Here is a 22,817-nt window from a genome sequence, read left to right as displayed (position 1 = left end):
GGTAGAAACAAAACTTGAACGCCTTAATGGGGCTAAGTCGGGAGGACCGGACGATCTTCATCCGAGAATATTGAAGGAATTGGCGCGGGAAATAGCAGGCCCGTTAGCGATAATATTTAATGAATCTGTAAACTCGGGGGTGGTCCCGTTAGACTGGAGAATAGCTAATGTGGTTCCTATTTTCAAGAAAGGGAAAAAAAGTGATCCGGGTAACTATAGGCCTGTTAGTTTAACATCTGTAGTGTGCAAGGTGTTAGAGAAAATTTTGAAGGAGAAACTAGTTGAGGACCTGGAGGGTAGTGGCAATTGCGATAATTTACAACATGGTTTTACGAAGGGCAGATCGTGCCAAACGAATCTGATCTCCTTCTTTGAGAAAGTAACGGATTTATTAGATAAGGGAAATGCGGTGGACCTAATATACCTGGATTTCAGTAAAGCGTTTGATACTGTACCCCATGAGGAATTATTGGTTAAACTGAAAAACATGGGGATCGATATGAAAATCCAGAGATGGATAAGGAATTGGTTAATGGGGAGAATGCAGCGGGTCGTATTGAAGGGTGAACTGTCAGGTTGGAGGGAGGTTACCAGTGGAGTTCCCCAAGGTTCGGTTTTGGGACCCATTTTATTTAATCTATTTATAACTGACCTCGGAACCGATTGCAGGAGTAGGCTGGTAAAGTTTGCGGATGATACGAAGGTGGGAGGCGTTGTAAATTCGGAAGAGGATAGGGATATCCTGCAGGGAGACTTGAATGAGCTTGTGAATTGAAGTGTCAGAAATAGGATGAAATTTAATAGTGAAAAGTGTAAGGTGATGCATTTGGGGATGACCAATAACAATTTTAGTTACAAGATGGGGACGCATTGGTTAGAAGTAACGGAAGAGGAGAAGGACCTAGGGGTACTTGTAGACCGCAGGATGACTATGAGTCGACAGTGTGACGTGGCGGTGAAAAAAGCCAATGCTGTCTTGGGATGCATTAGGCGAGGTATATCTAGTAGGGATAAGGAGGTCCTGCTTCCGTTGTACAAGGCGCTGGTGAGACCTCATTTGGAGTACTGTGTGCAGTTCTGGTCTCCCATGTTTAAAAAAGATGAACTTAAACTGGAACGGGTGCAGAGAAGGGCCACTAGGATGATCAGAGGAATGGAAAACCTGACGTATGAAAGGAGACTAGAGGAGCTTGGGTTGTTTAGTCTGACAAAGCGAAGGCTGAGGGGGGATATGATTGCTATCTTTAAATATATTAGAGGGATTAATACAAGGGAGGGAGATGAATTATTCCAGCTTAGTACTAACGTGGATACGAGAACGAATGGATATAAACTGGCCGTGGGGAAGTTCAGGCTTGAAATTAGACGAAGGTTTCTGACCGTTAGAGGGGTGAAATATTGGAACGGCCTTCCGAGGGAAACGGTGGGGGCGAGGGATTTGTCTGGCTTTAAGATTAAGTTAGATAAGTTTATGGAGGGAATGGTTTAATGGTAAAACATAGTTGTCAAGGAAAACCAAGCAATGGTAGGTAAATAGCATAATGGTTAAAAGGGGTCAGGATGGAGACTCTTGCCTATATGCTCGGGGTCTTACTGATCGCCATATTTGGGGTCGGGAAGGAATTTTCCTCCAGGGCAGATTGGCTGAGCCTCTGGAGGTTTTTCGCCTTCCTCCGCAGCATGGGGCAGGGATCTCTAGCAGGAGGGTCTCTGCCGATTGAGGTCACTAATAACAGGATTGGGGACTTCAGCAGCAGAGTCCAGGGAAGGGGCGGGGACAGTTTTATGGCCTGCAGCGTGCAGGGGGTCAGACCAGATGATCATAATGGTCCCTTCTGACCTTAAAGTCTATGAATCTATGAAAGGAAGTCTTGGGTGTACAAGGAATGAAGGATAAAGCCTTATATTGTTTTACCAGGGGAAGAATCTCCTAGATTTTAAACATCTATTTATAACACAATCTACTGCTCCATGTGACAAAGTTAAAAAAAAATGAATTGCTACTCTTTTTGTTCTGCAATACACACAACATGCATCCCTAGGGCAGAGATAGCATCATCATTTATTAAAGGTACGTGGAGGGAAGAGAGCCATATCAAATTCAGCTCTGCTAGAAACATACAAATTCTAAGTTTTCCAAATGAAAAAGGATATAAAAATAGTAAAAGAAACACATTTTCAAGCATCTGTATGTGAACTACTATATCAGATAACACAGATTTAAAAAGAACCAACAGAAACAGAGCAGATGAAAATTTCTTATTTTAAGTCAAGATATTTAAAAATGGCACTTTTTCCTGAGCATAAATACCTAATAATGGAAGTTTTCCATAGGACCTCAGAACCACATGCTCCGGGAATGCAAATTAGAAACTACATTTTGCGAAGGAGTACTAAAAATAATTTCACTCTCAGCTTTGGCATAACACCTCACATTTCTACATGCATTTTGAATAACATCTCCCAACTTTTTGGACTATACTGCTGAGCAAAAATGGCTCCTTAGAGCTACTTTGGTAGCTTCAAAGTTCATACTGTCACTGTGGATCAGTGGATTATTTCCCAGCTGGACATAGCAAATTTTGAAAATATTGCTTTTGTGGAAGCGTACAAACTGCATCTTTGCAACTCCACTCCCCCCCCGCCCACCTTTCAGAACTCTATGTCATTTTTATACATGTAACTGTTGCCGTTACATTGAACATACACCACTACCCCGATATAATGTGACCCGATATAACACGAATTCTGATATAACGCGATAAAGCAGCACTCCGGGGGGGCGGGGCTGCGCACTCTGGCGGATCAAAGCAAGTTCGATATAATGCGGTTTCACCTATAATGCGGTAAGATTTTTTGGCTCCCGAGGACAGCGTTATATCGAGGTAGAGGTGTACGTCAATAATATAAAAAGACTGACAGATTTTGAGTCTTTTTGTCCATTAGCCCACTTTGGTTATTACTTCTCTCTGTATTTCTTTTCTTTGCTGCTTACTAATCTATTTCCATCTCTTATTTCAGTCTTCTTAATCCTCCAAATACATAATATGTGCCATCCAAAAGGACATTTCCTATATGATGCCAAGTAAGTATTCCTATATAATATGTAAGAGTAATCACATTTATTTTCCAATCGTGTCTTATTCTATTCTATGTTTGGAAAGAATCCTTGACCCTGGAGACACTACCAAAATAAGCAATACTAATAAGATTTTCTATGTAATTAAGAACTGGTTTGTCAAAAGGCCAGTGCAAAAAAAATTAATGTGCATTTTTCCTTGCTAAAACTACTTTTGCAATTAACATGATTCCACATGCAAATCTGTTATTTGTGCACAAATGGCCAGTTTGTCAACTAGCTGGTCATTTGCAAGTGGAAATTCACAATTTGCATATGGAACTGTACAGAAATTAGGCAAACATACTTACGTGTATTAGCATCCATTTTGTATCTGACCTTTTGAAACTCAGGCCTTAATATGTAAAAATGGAATAAAAGTGCTAATAAAAAATGTAGAGGTAACATGTTAAATGTATGTTAAAATTACAGAATAAAATAATCAGAGTTCCTTTTCAGTAAATTGAATTCTTTCCTCTCTCTTTATCCATCTGGGATTTTGAAGATATAACTGTCAAGATGACTTTGTCAGGTTTGTATTGGATGGTGCACATAGGTCACTGTCTTTACAAAATTAGCATTAAATGACAAAGGAGCAGGAGGAAAAATTCAGTCCTAAAATCTTTTTTTAAACAGCAGAATCAACAGCATCCTTTTTTCTAAATATTAAAGGAATTTTTATGATAGATATGAAGATGAAGGGTGGCTATTCATTTATTTTATTTTTATATATATATATTTTTTACACCAGTTTATATAACAGAGAGATGTATATTATTACATCAGTTGCAATTAATTTCCAGACAGTTATTTTAACCTTTCCCCCCCATTTCCTTCTTCCGCCATCCTGTTCCTGACTCATTTTTAGAGATGTGTTGAATGGCTTGGCACCAATCTGAATAACAACATGCTATTTCTCACGTGTCTGTGTGTACACAAATTAAGTATCAAATGGGAGACGGGTTTACAAGTGACAAAGACTTAAAAATAAAAAGTTTAACAGCATTTTATTATTATGAAAGAAATTGGTGGTTTCTCTATTATTTTCTAAGGGCCAGTTCTTCAAGCCTCACTTACAGGGAACAGCAGTTATTCACCCATATGAACTAATTTAAGTTGCTGGAACAACTTGCATAATTGCTACTCAATATCAGAAAGGTTGCAGAATTAGGTCCTAAAAATGTGAATTCAAATTTTGCAGAGATATAATTTAGTATATGTTTCAAGTTGTGAACTGTTACACATTCCTCAGCAGCTGTTCTCAGGTAAATTTATTATCAGAAAAATATTTTCAAATGACACATCATCCACTACACCTGTCCTGTACTTGAACTGGGAGATTATTTATACACAATAGTCAGTTACCCTATCACATGTGATAAGAGTATTGGTATTTCATATTCAGTTTGTCCACGGATTCCTTCATTTTTTATTGCCTCTATCTATCTATCAACCTATTCTTAATTTGGACTGGAGCTTACAGCAAGCTCTCTGGTTAAATTGGCCAATGACATTTACCACAGAATGCCCTTTACATGGCAACTACCCAACATCTGCTATGTCTAGAGCAGCATGAATTAAGACAGTGGTGCTCAGTCACTCGGAATTCCCACACTACAGGTTTCTCATCTTCTCCGAGGGCAAGTAATACCCGGAGTAATCTGCTGACTTTTGCAGAAAGACATGAAAAATTTACTGCAGCTACTGAAGTACTTTTCTTATCTAAAAATTACAATATTAGAAATCCCACCCCAATTTTTATTTAATTATTCTAGGATATTTGAGACATCCCTCAAAATATATTCATATTTATTGCTAAAAGATGGTCTTTTGATTATTATGCTTACTGATTACCATATAAGGATGAGGTTGAAGGAACCACCAGAGCTGATGCACAACAGATGTTCCATATTCAGGGATAGGCTGCTCCATATTCAGAGAGCTGTGTACACCTGTCTCAAATGAATGAAGTGTTTTGGAAAGAACATCAGAGAGTTCTTTCTCAGCTGCCTGAGCATTAGTCAATTGAGGACAAATATTAAAGGGGCCAAAGCAAAAATCTAGTATGATCTCCCTGATGAGGAACCAACACCAACTTGTGCAGGCTGTGTTTGTCTGGAGTATAAATAGTCCTGAACCAGCCCCCAAACATCGAAGGAGGAGCCTCATATGTGGTGTCACAAAGGTGCAGGCCATACATCCAAGCAATTGAAGACAACGTCTTATTGATGTCTGTAGGCTGATTTGAATCTTTGAGATGAGATCTGCTAACAAGGAGAATCTGTTGGAGGGAAGATAAGCCCTAGCTGATATAGTGTCTACGAAGGCTCCTATGAACTCCACTCTTTGTACCAGGCTCAAAGTGAATTTCTCAAAGTTGAGCAGCAATCCTAGCTTGCGGAACTGAGATCTCATCATCTTTATAGTGGTAAAAATCTCATTATAAGATTGGCCCTGGAGTAGCCAGTCATTGAGGTATAGAAAAATGATTATGCCCATATGTCGAAGGTAAGCTGCGACCACTGCCAGTACCTCAAGGAACACTCTTGGGGCAGACAAGAAGGCCGAATGGGAACACTTGATACTGAAAGTGATCCTGATCTACTGAAAAACACAGGAACTGTTCATGAGCTGGGTGAATTTTTAGGGGGGAGATTTTTGATAGCCCATAGCCTAGTACAGGGGTGGGCAACCTATGGCACGCGTGCCGAAGGGGGCACGCAAGCTGATTTTCAGTGGCACTCATGCTGCCCGGGTCCTGGCCACTGGTCCGGGGGGCTCTGCATTTTAATTTAATTTTAAATGAAGCTTCTTAAACATTTTAAAAACCTTATTTACTTTACATACCACAATAGTTTAGTTATGTATTATAGACTTATAGAAAGAGACCTTCTAAAAACGTTAAAAATGTATGACTGGCACGGGAAACTTTAAAATAGAGTGAATAAATGAAGACGCAGCACACCACTTCTGAAAGGTTGCCAATCCCTGGCCTAGTAACATTCCTAGACCACTGCCAGCAGCTGGAATGCCAATTATTATGCTTATTGCTGAAGGCAGCTAAAAAGGCAACTACTGAAACCTTAGCACAACTAACAGGCCAGGAGGGGCAGGGGAAGTGAATGCCCACGAGGAGTAAGCATGGCCAGGGGCCCTCCAGACTTGAGCTTCTCAAAATTGCTGAAGCATGAGGTTTTGCACGATCGGAAGTCTGGCAACATTTTAACTGTTGCTATGTGAAATACATCTGGTTAACCGATGGAAAATTCACTGGCTGGAAAACTCCACACAACTTCTGCTCAGCAGGATTTTTTGGTTTTGTTTATGAACAAGCTATGTAATTGGGTATAAAAGGGGGAAGAGGTCTGAGCTTGGTGGACATTTGAATACTTGGAACACTTCAGAGGGATCCCTCTCAAGTTCCCCTGCAGACGGAAGGGTGGCCACCAGAAGTCTACAGATATCCACTCGAGACCTCCTGACGATCTTGCGTAAATATTAATCTGGGGTTTATTTGGGGTGCTCTCTTAACCTGTTGCAGACATGTGTAAGTGCTGGAGACTAAATAAAGTAAAAGCTTCAGTAAAAGCACTTTTGTTTGCATCAACCATTTATTGGCCAGACGTGCCACATCCCCATTGATTTATTTCCTGACACCACCTTGCAAAGAGTAAAGTTACCAAGAGCTGGAATGCACGTGTGCAATCACTCAAAGAAGAATTTATAATACTGAAGATCACTCTGCACTAGAGATTTTCAAAAAGTACATGTTAAGTGAGAAATGAGGAACTTAAGGGCACAAAATGGCACAGAAAAAACTAGAAAAATGTTGCTGAGGAACTTTTTTTTATAGATACTGACCATCCAAAATTCTCTTTGAAGCCAATGGGAGCTGCAGGCACTCACCACCATTCAAAGACATTATAAATGTTTCAGCACTTCTGATTTTGGACAACCAACTTGATTTTGGAAAACCAACCATATGCTAAAGGGGCTTGGTTTTCAGGAAGTTGTGAGCAACCATCATCTGCAAATCTAGCCTCTTTAAAGCATCGTAAGTGAGATAATCAAAATAATTATCTTCTGAAATTTCAGGTCGCTACTTTTATTTAGAAGCCTACCTTTAGGTACCCAGATTAGAACATTTGGGCCATAACACTAACTCAAATTTCTAGTTATAAAATTACACACAACTTTTTGCCATATGCAAACAACCAGAAATTATTTTCTACAAAAATCAATATCCATAAGAACCATTGTTGAGGAAGATTCCAAACACTGAATCTAGTTTACCTGCCATCTCTTTCGGCTGCCCCACCTTCTGTTACTGTTTTGACAAATATTCCCAGTTTTTCAAGGCCTGCATCTGCTCCAACTCCCATTCCAATAATACTGATGCCAAGTCCATCTTCATCTGTGGAGAAGATAAGTAAAAGCAGCAATATAGTTTGATTTTAAATAATTTGGCATTTAAAGAAGTACATTTGCATCTTGCTTTTGTTTTCTTTTGATTTTTTCATGTGATTAAACCAACTTTTAGTTATTTCCTTGGTGAGACCCTTAATTTTCTGCAGTTTTAATAACACACCAAAAATAGATAATATTGCATTTGCCATTTGGAAAAGGTTACTACAGTTAGGCAAGATGACTAACGTTGCAGAGGAGAATGAAAAGTTAATATGAAAAATCATGTCAATTAACGTGTAAGGTGAACTACAGGAAACAACATTCTTACAGAAATACAGAACTATTATCCTTGAGCTGGTTCCTTAAATAATATTATTGAATATTTTTCAGTCTGAAGAGCCAAGAGATTTGCAACGATTCCTCGAGAATTAAAGTTATGCCCTCTAAGCAAGTGCAGCAATCCCTTTAAAGATTTGCACATCAGTTTAGAGAAATTGCAAATAGTGCACAGAATGCATACCTTTTTCTAGTTCCACTGGTAAAAGCTCCAGTTTTTCCACGCGCTTTTCAAGTTCATATTCAGCTGATGCAGCCACTGGGTCAACTTCATCATTTCTCCGGTCATAGTCTTCATTGGAGTATGTGTTGAAAACCTTTGAAAATATGCCAGTATTGATCAACTATCCATTCCAGAAAAGATGGTTAACTTAAGAAAATAGCTGCTATATGTATCCATTTTTATGACTTTTTCTATTACATTGGTTGAAATGAGTTTTTAAGGTAATGCTCCCCTCTTCCCCTCAAAGTTCAGGTTTTTAAATTAGCGCTTTTTTATTCATCAAACAGTCTGCTAAGGACTGAAAACCAATTCTGAATATAACTAACTCATTTTTACCATATGTGGTTATAAATGCAGTACATGTTTTAGAAGGACTGAGTCATTCTACTCCTTTCAATAATTAAACATACAAACATATGGTTCCAATCAAACATTGCTCCATCTAGGTAGTAAAGATCTCCAAATACTTATAAAAGTAGAATACATAGGAACTACTATGATTAACTGTAACTTGTATCTAATCTCAACTCTGATGTTTCTTCCTGAGGGTCCAATTTGCGCACACAAAACCAAAGCTGAAGCTGACTACTGCTAATATGAAAAAACATTTACATATAAAATTAAAGATTATGCTGTACTTTTAAATTTTAAGATTACAGTATGGCATTACGGGATTAAGACAGATTTAACATTTCAAGTCTATTATATGACAGGTTTAATATCTATGTGTATGTGTATAACCACACAAACTTTTCAAATGCTACGGTAAGTGCAGTATGTTTGTTGAATTTGTTTACCTGTCAGTCAGTATAAAGATTGATGGCTTTTAAGTTAATTAGGGATTACTGAGGCCTTCTGTAGAGTTATGGAGTCAGAAAGATGGAGATAGTTGTTCAAATTTTTGATCCTATGTTTTATTTAGATAATCCCTCTGTTCACTTAGTTACCCCACTGTGGCAGTAGTGAAGAAATATACAGTGTTGGAGATAAATATTGTATCTAAATTCTTCTGTCCTACATCTATTGTTGCATTTGTTACTTTAAACAAAACACACCATGCCCCCACCACAACCACACCCCACACACAATTTCAGTCTGTCCCCTTTTCTGTCTTTACAAGTGTTCAACAAGAGAAGGCAGAATTAGGTAGCAAAAGAATATTTATGATAAATATTAATGTGTTCACCAGATCAACACCAAAACAGAGAGGTCACAAGAAGCCTTCCCTGACTGCAGCTCTGTTCAGATGCTAATCAACCATTGTCTACATGCAAGGACTGCTCAAGGCTATCACCCCACAAGGGGCAGGGAAAGCCAAAGGCAGGGCCATGGCTAAACTCACCACGCTCTGACTCTGTAGCTGAAAATTCACATTCAACTTTTATGTTTGAATTCTTAATAGAAGTCAAAGAGATCAAATGTCAGAACAAAGGCTGCTCCTCATCAGACCTGATGGTAGAGAGATCTTTTACACACTACAAAAAATGTTTGTGCAGCAAATATTATTAAATAATATTTAATAAAAATGGCAGCAACTGCTTTAAAAATGTCATTGAATGATACAACTTTTAAAGTTTAGCTCCTGAAGAACACGTAAAAGAAAATGATTGTAGCTTAAATGGTACTGTTAGTGGAATCTGTGTTGTTCCCACCTAGCAATTTGTCAGCTGAGAGAGCAACATAATTGACTACACTTCTGTCTAAAACTAGATGCACTCCATGATTATTTTTTTTAATTACACAACTGGAAAAAAAAAATCTCCCCATCTCCCCTCCCTCCCCCTCATTTAATATATCTTTTTTATTTCTTTGGCATACATTACTCAACTTTATAACATTTTCGAACTAAGAACAAGAACATAAAAACGGCCATACTGGATCAGTATCCATCTTGCCCAATATCCTGTCTTCTGACAGTGGCCAATGCCAGGTGTCCCAGAGGGAAGGAACAGAATAGGTAATCATCAAGTGATCCATCTGCTGTCACCCATTCCCAGATTCTGGCAAGCAGAGGTTAGGGACACCATCCTGGATAATAGCCACTGATGGACCTATCCTCCATGAATTTATCTAGTTCTTTTTTGAACCCTGTTATAGTCTTGGCCCTCACAACATCCTCTGGCAAGGAGTTCCACAAGTTGACTGTGCATTGTGTGAAAAAATACTTCTTTTTGTTTTAAATCTGCTGCCTATTAATTTCATTGGGTGACCCCTAGTTCTGGTGTTATGAGAAGGAGTAAATAACACTTCCTTATTTACTTTCTCCACATCAGTCATGATTTTATAGACCTCAACCATATCTCTCCTAGTCGTCTTTTTTCCAAGCTGAAAAGTCCCAGTCTTATTAATCTCTCCTCATATGGCGGACACTCCATACCCCTAATCATTTTAGTTGCCCTTTTCTGAACCTTTTCCAATTCCAATATCTTTTTTGAGGTGGGGCGACCACATCTGCATGTAGTATTCAAGATGTGGGCGTACCATGGATTTATATAGAGGCAATATGATATTTTCTGACTTTGGAAATACTGACTGAAAAGAAGTAAAAGTAATAAGACTGCAACAATTAAACCCATACTGCAGTCTAGAATGCCTTCTTTGTGTAACAAATCTCCATAATCACGTCAGAGATGGCTTTCCAGCTTGTAGGCACATTGAGTTTTAGATGGTGTCTTGGCACATTTTTGCTTTGGATTTAAGCCTAGAGTTAACACGTTTTCTCCAAGAAGCCAAACTCATCATAAGTTTTCTTGGCAGAACAATGCATCACCTTCATATTAGGACTGTTGAGAAAACCTTGCAATACCACTGGAAACATGAAGAAAGCAGTCAAAGTATTAATGCTACTGTCCAAGGTAATAAAATCTTCTCTGCAGTGCTGTGGAAGCAACTTAGTCAGCATCCCATTAATTCCCCTAAAATAGTAGTTATATTGAGATTATTGTAAGGAAACCAGTAGTACAATACTATGTTACTAGTAGCACAGAAATTGTGATAAGGTCCTCATGCTCTTTGGAGCGACTCACAACCATGAGTGCCTGCTTCAGTGCAGATGGTCAGAAAACAGGGCAGACATCCTGTTGGTGTGTTCTATAATTAGATTTCACCAAGCCAGTAACAAATGTGAACTCTTGGATTATGATACTAGTCTTACCATGGAGTCACAGACAGTCTCCTCAGATTCTCCAATCTATCTTACCACTCAGACAAACTGGATTTTGTGATAAGAGGTCACTTATACCAGGGGTTCTCAACCTTTTGCTCTCTGAGGCCCCCTCAACCTCGATATAACGCTGTCCTCGGGAGCCAAAAAAATCTTACTGCTTTATAGGTGAAACCGCGTTATATTGAACCTGCTTTGATCCACCGGCGTGCACAGCCCCATCCCCCCGGAGCACTGCTTTACCGCGTTATATCCGAATTCGTGTTATATCTGGTCGCGTTACATCGAGGTAGAGGTGTACTATAAAAACTCCAGGGCCCAGTGGGGGTGTGGGACCCTCGGGGCAGGGGTCTTGGACATAGGTGTAGTTTGACTTCTATTTGGGGGGGGGGCAGGGCTCAAGCCACCTCCACATGGCGGCGTCTGGGGAGGGAACGCCACCTCCACTCCCTGACTCACCTCAGCAGGCCACCCAGCCTGTCTGGGTTAGGGGGCGGGGGATGGAGGGCACAACCAAAAATTATAACTCAAAGGTACAGGACTTAGCTCAAAAAGTTTGAAAACAGTTTAGGGTGCAGGGAGAAGGTAGCTGGGGCTGTGTGCGGGCAGGGGGTAGCTCAGGGTGCAGGGAGAGGGTAGCTGGGGCTGTGTGCACACGGGGTGGCTGTGGGTACAGGGAGAGACTAGCTAAGGGCTGTGTGTGGGCAGGGGGTAGCTCAGGGTGCAGGGAGAGGGTAGCTGGGGCTGTGTGCACACAGGGGTGGCTGTGGGTACAGGGAGAGACTAGCTAGGGGCTGTGTGCGGGCAGGGGGGTAGCTCAGGGTGCAGGGAGGGGGTAGCTGGGGCTATGTGCACATGGGTGGCTGTGGGTACAGGGAACAGGTAGCTGGGGCTGTGTGCAGGCATGGGGGTAGCTCAGGGTGCAAGGAGAGGGGTACCTGGGGCTGTGTGCAGGCAGGGGGTAGCTCAGGGTGCAGGCACGGAGTAGCCAGGGGACGTGTGCGGGCATGGGGGTAGCTCAGGGGGCAGGGAGAATATAGCTGAGGGTGCAGGGAGAGTAGCTATGGGCTGTGTGCCGGGAGGGCTCCCCTGCGGCCCTGTTCCATGAGGGCTCTGCCAGCCAAGGAGCCAGGTCTCCCCACCCAGGCAGCTCCTACCGGCTGCGTGAGCAAAAGGGGCTGGGAACTGAGGAGCAGCTTCAACCCAGGGCACCAGCAGGAGAGGAGGGAATGCTGCCACTGCCTGCTCCATGACACCAGCCAGAGAAGCAGCTGCCCCACACTGCCCGGCTCTGGCTTACTGCATCCGACCTGGCCAGGGGGCGGGGAGAGGAGATGGGGGGGGGAGGTGTGGAGCTACCCCTGGGACTGCCGTGCTTTTGTGGTGCAGTCTGGGAGAGGAGGGGCAATGCTCTCCATGTTCCCAACTCTGCGCAGGGGCTTCTTCCCCACAGGGGATACCAGCGCTCGGGGCTCCAGGATTCAGCCCTGAGCCTCCCGGCTTCTGCCCGCGAGGCGCGCCAGGGATCAAGGCTTCAGCCCTGCACCTCCTGGCTTCTGCCCTGCAGAGGGCACTGGGGGGGTGTTGACGGGGATAGGGGGTTCAGCCCCACACCTCCCAGCTTCAGCCCCTTGGTGGACACTAGGGCTCGGGGTTTCAGCCCTGTGGCCCCCTTGAAAGGGTTCACGGACAACCGCAGACCACCGGTTGAGAACTGCTGACTTATACCAAAAATCACACCACCACATCAGGTTGCTCACAGGCCTAAGAGACCAGTCACTTACCCAGAGCAATTGGTACTTTAGATCTTACACCAGTTTCCTCAAGGAAATCCCTTTCCTCTAAATCCCCTTCCAATCCATTTTATCTAATAACCACACCCCATCCATAATGAGTACCTGCACGGGACACCTGTCAAAAGGAGGCATCCTCAATTATTTTGGCTGAGAGAGGGATTTAATGAAATTGTTTTGGGTATAAATACTCCCACTCCCCGGTCACCTGGAAGAGCAATGCCCCCCACCTGGTCCGGCCACTTTCTGTTCCTCCTTACTCCATCCAGGTAAACGTTCTATTTCTTTCCTCTCTGCCGCCAACTGCAGAGGCGGTTCCTACAGAGGCAAAAACTCCTTTACTTGTGGCCTGCCAGATAAGGACCCACCACATACATTTTTCTTTCAAAAGGTCCTGAATGATCTATTAATTTCTCCTACTGGAGCTACAGTACATCCAAAGGATGAAATTTCTAGGTATCATAAAAAGTAAACAGTAGGTTTCGACCTTTACATTAAACCATTTCAGGCTATAACAGCTTGGCTTGCAAGTTCTGAAAAGATTAATTTTCTTGGGAAGAAATCTTTTGCATAAGGCATCTTTAGTAACTGGTAGATTTGCAAAGGATTTTTAAAGGTGAGAAATGCCTCTGATCTGGACAGGTCTTTAAAAAGGAGTTCCTTAACTGCAGTAAGAACCTCTCTGTTTTGGCTGTCCAAAGAATGATTAGCTTTTCAAGTGGTCTATTTTAAGTTCTAATTAATGGAAGTTAAATAGCATTTTATGCATCAGTGAATAAATATCTTCTTTTTTGAATATTTTATCTTATAAGCTCCTTATTTCTAGGAAAACGTCATTTTACACATTTGAACACGTTTTCTAAATTTATTACATAAATATATGATTTTCATTGTTAAATAATATTAACAATGACATTATTAATAGAGCATGCTCAATATTGTTTCAAAGTTCACGTCTTCCCAGATATGGATTCCAATGGCTGTTAAATTGAGAGTGTGTGGGAATTCACCTTAAAATAAACTTTGCAACCTATGTTTCAGAAAATTATGTTGTATTTTCCTGTGTGGTTCTCAAAATGGGCTTGATCAGATGGATAGGGGGAATCACACAGGCTCTTTTCCCTATAGTCAGCATTCAGCCAGAGGATGACCTATGGATCTAATTGGATCTAATGATTCCAATCTGTATGAGTGAAAAGAAAGTAGGTAGGGGTTAAAGACCTTCTGACTCAGCCCCATTTATCTTTGTGTTCTGAGATGTATGACTCACAGCCAGTATCTTGACTGTATCTCTGACACTAAGGAGAGTCACATGTCTGAGAACACTCCATCACACAAGAAGGAAAGAGATCCTGCCACGGTAGAATGTGTGGGGATTTCACAGCACCAATCCTGATATAAAGTCCCCTACAATTAAATCAATGCATTTGTTGCGTTCTCTGGGAGACTCTGTGGACGCTTTGCTGTTTTTAGAAATAAAGGTCCTGATTCAGATCTCAGTTAATAGATTCTATGGTCAGAAGGGAACCACTAGGACACCTACTTTGGTGTCCTGTATACACAGGCTGCAGAATTTCCCAGACACTGAAGTAATGCTTCTTGAAAGAGATCTAATCTCATTTTAAAGACTCCAAGTGATGGAGAGTCTACCACCTCCCCTGTTAAGTTGTTCCAATGTTTAATTACCCTCACTGGTAAGAAACTGAATCTCATTAAAAAGTTGAATTTCATAGAATCATAGAACTAGAAGGGGCATTGAGAGGTCACCTAGTCCAGTCCCCTGCACTCAATTTGTCTAACTTCAGCTTCCAGACACTGGACCAGGTATCTTTTCCACGTGTAAGTAACTATAGAAAGCAATCATGTCACCCCTCAACCATCTCTTTGATCATTTGAATAGATTGAGCTCCTTAAGCTTCACATTGTGAAACATTTTTTTCCAGCTCCTGGATCATTTTTGCAGCTGTCCTTTGAACCATCTCCAGTATTTCCATATCTTTCAAGCGTGGACACCAGAACTGGACATAGTATTCTAATAGTAGTCTTAACCAATGCTGTGCACAGAGGCAAGATCACTTCCCTACTTCTGTTTGAGATTCCTTATTCATACATTCAAGGCTTACACCCCATTTTTGAGGCTCCTGGTATTAAGGCTGCCGCCGAGATGACCCATTCAGCACAAAATGATCCTGGTGAATTGACTATTGATGCAATTCATGGAGCTGAAAAGAAGCTTAAGGGAAATATAGTGGCAGGAGTCTGTGAAATTCCTGGAGAACTGTTAAAAAGCTCTGGACCAGCTATTCTTTTGTGTCTTTAGGTAAATATAATCAGGAGAACTAGAGTCAGTCCCTTACGACTGGCAAAGACGACATTATTTTACCGCTTAGCAAGTATAAAGGCAGCAAACAAGACTGTTGTAACTACTGTGACATTTCTCTACTATCTGTCTTGGGAATTCAAGTACCCCATTCACATTGTATTTGTAGATATCATGGCTGCATTTGACTCTGTCAACTGGGAATCGCTTTGGCTGATCTTAAAATTGAGAGGCCTCCCTGACCAGCCCTGTTGAATGTTCTATCTTCTATATGATGACTCCTCAAGATGCAGTCTTGTAAATGGGAAAAGAACCGGCTTCTTCCGAATTAAGTCGGGTGTTTGACAAAGACGTATTGCCATCCCAGAATCCTTCAATGCATTTGTACACTATCTCCTTAACCAGACTCTAAGTAAGTTTAGACATAAGCCTTGATGAAAAGAACCTCACCTATTGTGGATTTTCTTTTCATTCATGAACAAGCTCATCAAGAAGATAGTCAAAGGCCAACTACTGGCTCACCTAATTTAAGCTAACATCCTAGACCCAGAACAATTTGGATTCAGGAGAGGACATGGAACTGAAACCATTTCAGTAGCATTCATGGATGATCATCTGCTCTCAATGGACAGAAGGCAGACCTCCATTCTCATCCTCCTGTACCTCTCTGCAGCACTGAACACTGGTAACCTTAAGATACTGCTGCTTCACCGCACCTGACACAGGTAGCGGGGATCCAGGGTAATGCCCTAAAAAGATTTGAGCCCTTGCTGGAAGAACATACCCAATGAGTAGTGATGGGACACTGCACCTCCACACTACACCCCTCACTTATGTAGTCCAATAAAGATCAATTCTCTCTCTAATCATGTTCAACATCTACATGCAGCCAATAGGTGAACTGGTCAGATGACATGGACTCCAAGTTTCAGCAAATACAGCTGACACACAGCTCTACCTATTTGTTGCCACATATGACCATACCACTACCATCAAAACAGTGCAGTGCTTGATGAGATCAGCTCATGGATGAAGAACAACTAGCTGAAGTTGTACCTAAGCAAAACAAAGGTTACGTGGCGGGTAGAGGAAAACACTTCATAGCATTTCCAGCCATCGTGCAGTCTCCTTTGGCTGAAGGTACATACCCACAATTAGTCAATTCAGTCCAGAGCCTCGGAGTGCTGCTGGATTCCTCACTGACACTAAACTTTCACATAGCGGCATGCACGAGTAACGTTTTCTATCATCTCTGGCTGGCTAGGAGACCCTGTCCCCTCCGGAACCACTGGCCTCAGTTATTCATACCTTTGTCACCTCTCTGTCAGGCACTGCCTCTGATAATGATTAGATTATAATTTAACCTAGCGATTGGAGCGTGGGTTACAGCTGGGTACAGGGTGGGGCCTGGGCCGGGGGTGGTCCTGGAATCAGGATCCAGGTACAGGCCAGGGTCAAACAAAGATCAGAGGCCACAGACAAATCAGGGTCAGAACTGTAGCCAAAGTCCAGGTGCAGGCCAGAGGTCAAAGCTGGGTGGTCAGAGTTCAAAAACAAGCCAAGTTGGTACAGAAGTCAAGAGTCCAGATACGTGCCAAAAATCTAAAACGGGCAGTCAGAAACTGGGAGTCTAGTGGGGATCAGGAGGCAGAGACAGGGCGGCAGCAGTTTGGTGATAAGGCTGGAGTGAGGTTAGTGCAGGGCTCAGGCAAGGCTGGGGCAGGAGCAAGCTGAGGAGCAGGAGAAGGAACTGGCTGGGAGTCGCTGGAGTCTGGTGCACTGCGAGGCAGGAGGAGGGTTCCTGGAGGGTAGCACAGTGCTCAGAGTCAGACTGATCTGCAGCTCTGCAGAGGATGTGGAAATATCTGAGTCTAAACAAAGGAATATGGTCCTGCTCTTCTGAATGTGTCTCCATGGTAAATTGAGAGGCATTGGAAATTCATTTACATAAAAGGTAAACAAAAGCCATCAAGCTAACAAGGAGAGGAGATCACCACTCAGCTATCAGCAGTGGGGGAGGAACCAGCATGTAGTCTTCACCAGACCACATGGCATTCTCTTCCCAGCAGGACAAAAGGAACTTTATCTGAGAATACAATTAAAAGACATACTGGCCTATGAAGAGCCCCTATAAAGAGTGAATCCCTAAGTTATCCCTCACCTGAAGAGACAAAGAAACAGAGCACTTTAAGCTCTGTGAAGGGACCTGCCCAGAGAATCTGGGCAGCCATGCTGGAAAAGACTTGGTGAGAAACCTTTCTTCAAATAAGAGACTTAAATCAGATTTTAGTCTTAGATGTGCTTGTAACCCTTTCTATTTTTATTCCTTATACTTGGTACCATTTAAGCCTATGTCTTTTTCTTTATTAAATTTGTTTTTACTATAAACCAATTCATGCTGTGATTGAAATAAGAGTATTTATCAAACCCCTGTTGAATTAATGAGCTGCTGTTTATCATTTCTTTAAAGGAGGAGTGAATTTAATAACATCTGTGAGCATTCCAGGAGAGGGCAAGACACCACAGGGCAGACAGCTTTGGTGAAATTTGGAAATGGTGTCACCCTGCAGAAAGTAATTGGCCAGTGGAAGCCAAGGTGTGACCTGCATGCTTGTATGCTGGCTGTTGATGTCGCGGCTGAGTGCCACCGCAGGATACCATTCAAGACAACCGAAGTTGCAGGGCAGGCGGTGACACAACCCCTTACTCGTCTGGGTTGAACCCCAAAGTTTCAAAGTCTCCTCAGTAACACTGGTTTCTATAAACACGTCATAGAAATGTAGGGGTGGAATGGACCTGAAGAGGTCATCTAGTCCATCCTCCCATGCTAAAACAGAGTTAAGTACACCCAGAATGAATCATCCCTGATGGGTGTGTCTAATCTGTTCTTAAAAACTTCCAGTCAAACCTCTTCTCCACTCCCTACACTGGCTTCCCACAGACTATCAAATCAAGTTGAATAGCTTGGCCCTTATCTTCAAGGCACTCAATGGCCTGGGCCCAGCGTATCTAAAAGATTACCTAAAGCTCTGACACAGTGGTTCCCACAACTATGCACATGTTACATACAGTGCGTACCATTGGAACTGGTGAGAAGCAGCAGTGCTGGCTTCCCCAATGCCCACTCAGGTTTGGCCCCACCAGCACTCCATCATGGCTGGGGGGCCGCGAGGCCAAACCTGACTGGTGCTGTGACTCCCGTGCACCAGGTCACGATGCTATTCTCTAGATTTTGGTTTCGCTCACCCAGTCATGATGCAGGACCAACAGGGCCAAAGCTGAGTGGGCAGTGGGACAGACAGCACTGCTCTTCCTCACCACTACCTTTTGGGCTGGCTCCTAAATCAGGGGTCCTTTCCGGGGGCCTGCCCAGCCTCACCCTACTTCCAGAAGCCTATGTCCCTTTTCAGGGATGGGGAATAAGTAACACTGCACCTGGGCAAGCCAGGCTGGCAGGCAGGGACTGAGCATGGTGCAGACTCAGTGGGTGAGGCATGGGGCCACTGGCTGTAGGGGGCTGGCTCCGCGGGGATTGATGGTGCGTACCATGGGGAAAATTCCTGGAGGCACCCCTGCTCTGGCACAATGGAACTCTCAATAATAGAGCTTGTCTGTGCAAAAGAAAATTTTCTTGGGGGCCAGCCCAAGACCGTAGAGAATGAACTCCCCCAGGAACTAAGGACCATCACAAACTTCACCACCTTCCCTTCTGAGTGCAGTGCACATTTCTTTGACCTTGCCTTATCTAACATAAACACATGACAACATTTGTATAGATATATGTCTAAAAAAATTCCAGAACAAAAACATTACTTTGCACAAATTTCTTCCCCTGGAAAGAAGATGAGAAAACAAACACGTGATAGATACTAATCACATTGCTTAATGCACTGCTGGAAGGCATACATATACCAGAGTGATGAGCACAGTATAAGAACATATGGAGGAGAGAAAGAAGGAGAAAAAAGAAAGGAGAAAAAGGTGTGGTATTTTCCTGCTGTCAGTGACTATCAGGTCTTGTTCTGCCCCCAAGCTGCATCAGATCTCTGGACCTTAGCACAAATAATTCATTCCACTGATATTAATGAAACCATACCCAATAGAGTGTTTCTTTTTTTCCCTTAAGGTGTTTTACAAATTTTAAATTGTGTATACATTAAAAGCTCATAATTGTCAAAAGATGCCTTAGGTGAAATCCAAGATAAACCACCCATCTCTATTAAACACATGAATTAAACTCACTTTGTCACTATCACTACAAAGACATTTATGCTCCACCCCAAAACAAATAGCAATCACTCCACAGACTTGCAGAACTGAAGTAAAGAGAAATGTGTTAACATTTACTATTCGGTAACTAAGTATTTGCCATTCTCATTAGAATTAATAAAATTACAGGACTTATTTGAATTAGGAGACACATTTCATGGGTCGGTTTGTAGTTATCACAGGACTGATTCTCTTTTCCTCCTCTGGCAACTTGTTTTATTACCTAATTCACAAAGGAAATTTTCCAAAACTGCTTCCAGCAAATTCCTGTTCCCTTGACATGAATGCTCCCACTGCTCTCTTGCCAATTTCAGCAATTTATCCTGATCTCCAACATCAGTTAATGTGACAATAAAAGTGCCAGCAATTTTCTCAGTCCCACATCCTTCCTTGACAAAATCCTGTAAACATCTCTTGATGTAGATCGATATTTAGCAGAGATGACAGTTTGGGTCTTAAATGAAAATGTCTGCACCTTCCACTTCAGTAGAAAGACCAATCATCTATATTCTTCTATCTCAGTATTTTTCTTGGTATTCTCAAATTTGCTGTTTATGTTCTAGACATTTTTAATCACATCTTTGGTGAAGCTTCATACAACCTTAGAGTGTTTTTAAAAATGCTTATTTCTATGAAGCACTTTTAGTAGAATCCATAAGGTTGGTTCCCCAACATTCAAGTGGAGGCCACTCAATCTGTACTATTCCTATTGCTACAGAAGCAGAATTTGTGTAATGATTTGCCATATAGCCTTCTCCTGTCAGAAGCATATATACATCACTTCTGGTGGGCTTTATGGACAACTGCTGGAGACTTCAGTTAGCAGCTATTCATCATGAAGAACAACATGAAGAGAGAAACACTTTCATCATTTTCTGTTGCCTTCCTGTGCTCCTAACACTTGACATGAGATATTTACTTGCAGTTACATCTGGGGAAAGGGCACCATAACCACCATATCTAGCTCTTGCCAGGTGCAGGTGTCATTTCTGGTGCATAGAGGCTACACACATGCTGAAAGCTTCATAAAGGGCAGTAGGTATAGGTGCTGATCACAGCCATTTGAAGTAGGAGAAGTGTTAATGACTTAGGGGTGTTTTTCTTCTCTCATGTAGGGAGGAAGACTGGATTGGGGTGGGACTCACTCTGGGGTACGCAGCATGTGCTGAAGGATACTGCCCTCTCTCATGCGCTCTTTTTATATTTCTAGCATACTCCTCCTGTTCCCATCTCTGCTGCCTGTAACCTGAGCCAGACGGGGTGAAGATCATGGGCTTGTGAAGATACAAGTGATGAGAAAAGCATGGCTTCTCAATATTTATCCATAGCAGTGGGCTGCAGGAAAACTGTTGATGGTGGGACTTCTTTGGTGAGACCAGGAAGCAGGGTAATGGTGTTCTGGGTGAACTGTATGGGATACTGAAGAAATGGACACATGCCTGCTGTTCTCTGCTTAACTGTCTGGCATGCTTCTGTTCCTTCAATGGCCCCCATCTTAAAGTGGCCAAGAGGAAGTGCCGGAATTCTTAGCACTTAGATGCTTTAAACAGATGGTTTTATGATTTACATATTCTATTTATATAAGCCAGATTCTGTTCCCACCCTGCGTGCTCGCACAAGGGACTAAGGGAGTGTATTCCCTTGTCATGGCTAGTCATGTCCTGGGAAAAGGGAGAAGTCTCTGTAGAACCACTACTACCTTTCCCACGTTGGTGGATGGAGTCAAGGCAATACCCTCTCCCACGCAAACTTGCCAGGGAACACACGCTCTGACAGGTATAGGAGTGGTGCAGGCTACATCCTCACTGGACCATAGGGAAGCCAAAAGTCAGATTGCTTCCCAGGCTGTTCTTGAGGCAGTGCAACAACGTGCTGCCCTATACAAAAGGGTTTACAATTTAGCCTTTACGTTGAAGGAAACAAAATTATTGACAGGCAGCAGTGCTGAAAGTAAAGAGAGTGATACATAAAGATGTGGCCTCATGTATTGCTCCTAAGAACTTATTTTACTTGATCATCATTTTGCTGATTTTATAACATTAGAGACACATAAACCCCAACATTATTTTCTAACCTAATTATCTTCAGAAGTAATGGCCTAAAATTATTTTCTACGAACAGAGATTAAAATCTCTTCTAAGTACAGAATTTTAATATTAGCACTATATCCACCTTGTCCCTTGAGGACTAGAAATAAAACTTTTAAAGTAATAGGAATCTTTGGAAAAGCACTGGAGGACATTTATCTATTGGAGGCATCCTATAATATTTTTATTACGCAATATAAGGGGGTTAAAATGAAATGGTAAGGGATTCTGAGTTTTCTTCATCCATTTTATCTTGGACTCTTTTCCCATTTGTTCTGGAAGTATTCAAGGTTTTTTAAAAGCACATCCAATAATTCAGTGTCTTGCATAAAAGCAGATGGATTCAGAGTAACTGTCTTTCTCCAAAGTCAGTTCTTATTTGATTTGGTGAATCAGCCAACACAGACTGAGGGTGTATTATTGATGACTTCACTGGGAAGAAGACCAGATAACCTTTAATTTCACCTGTAATTTATACATAATGTAGTTTCCACTGGTTCAGTGAATGTTTTGAACCCTCTTCTATTTCCTTCATGACAAATAGACCATTGCCCCCAAAATAACAGTCTCCTGAAATGGAAACTTTCCAGCTGCAATCATACATAACCATCTGCTAGCTACACTCACAATTACTCCCAGGCAACACTCCTCTTTCACAGAGTCAGGAACATAAGTCTCTGTAAAGCAAAGAGCATCAGAGTAATATTTTTAATACAAAATTCCACAGACCAAAACCAGCTGAGGTGGCGTTAGCAATTGCACTGTCAATAACATGCATTTAAAGAAATAAGAAACAGAGTCCTGTAGCTATAGCATGAATTATATGCACTCTCATGTAAGGCAAACACTGATGAAAAAGGGTTTCTTGTATACTCCGTGTCTGCATTTTTTTAATGAAAGAGACTTCTGTGATGGGATGTAGAGCTTTCTCTACTACATCATCCATTCAAGGGCCTGATCCAACACCCACTGAAATAAATAGGAATCTTTAAATGGATTTCATTGGGCTTGGGATCAAGTCCTAAAATCCTGGCCAGGTCAGCAGAACCCATATAAATGCTTATAGATAGATGCTTGATAGTGTATGTGAAGAGAGTTTGG

General features: G+C 42.0%; 1 protein-coding gene across 15 annotated transcripts in view; it reads right to left on the bottom strand.

The window, feature by feature from the left end:
* Positions 1-22,817, bottom strand: part of PPP1R9A (protein phosphatase 1 regulatory subunit 9A) — a 240,395-nt gene that overhangs the window by 84,268 nt on the left and 133,310 nt on the right. For all 15 annotated transcript variants that reach the window (XR_010599140.1, XM_024101358.3, XM_024101355.3 and 12 more), the window contains exons 3-4: positions 8,046-8,178; positions 7,412-7,532 (exon numbers count right to left, since the gene is read on the bottom strand). Coding sequence is in view for 14 of the 15 variants with exons in the window: in XM_024101358.3 (XP_023957126.2) it covers positions 7,412-7,532; positions 8,046-8,178 (254 nt within the window). In the remaining variant the exon portion in view is untranslated. The remainder of the gene's footprint in view (positions 1-7,411; positions 7,533-8,045; positions 8,179-22,817) is intronic.

Source organism: Chrysemys picta, chromosome 2, assembly GCF_011386835.1.
Source record: "Chrysemys picta bellii isolate R12L10 chromosome 2, ASM1138683v2, whole genome shotgun sequence".
In the NCBI taxonomy this organism is placed as follows: Eukaryota; Metazoa; Chordata; order Testudines; family Emydidae; genus Chrysemys; species Chrysemys picta.
This window is presented reverse-complemented; position numbering and strand designations above follow the sequence as displayed.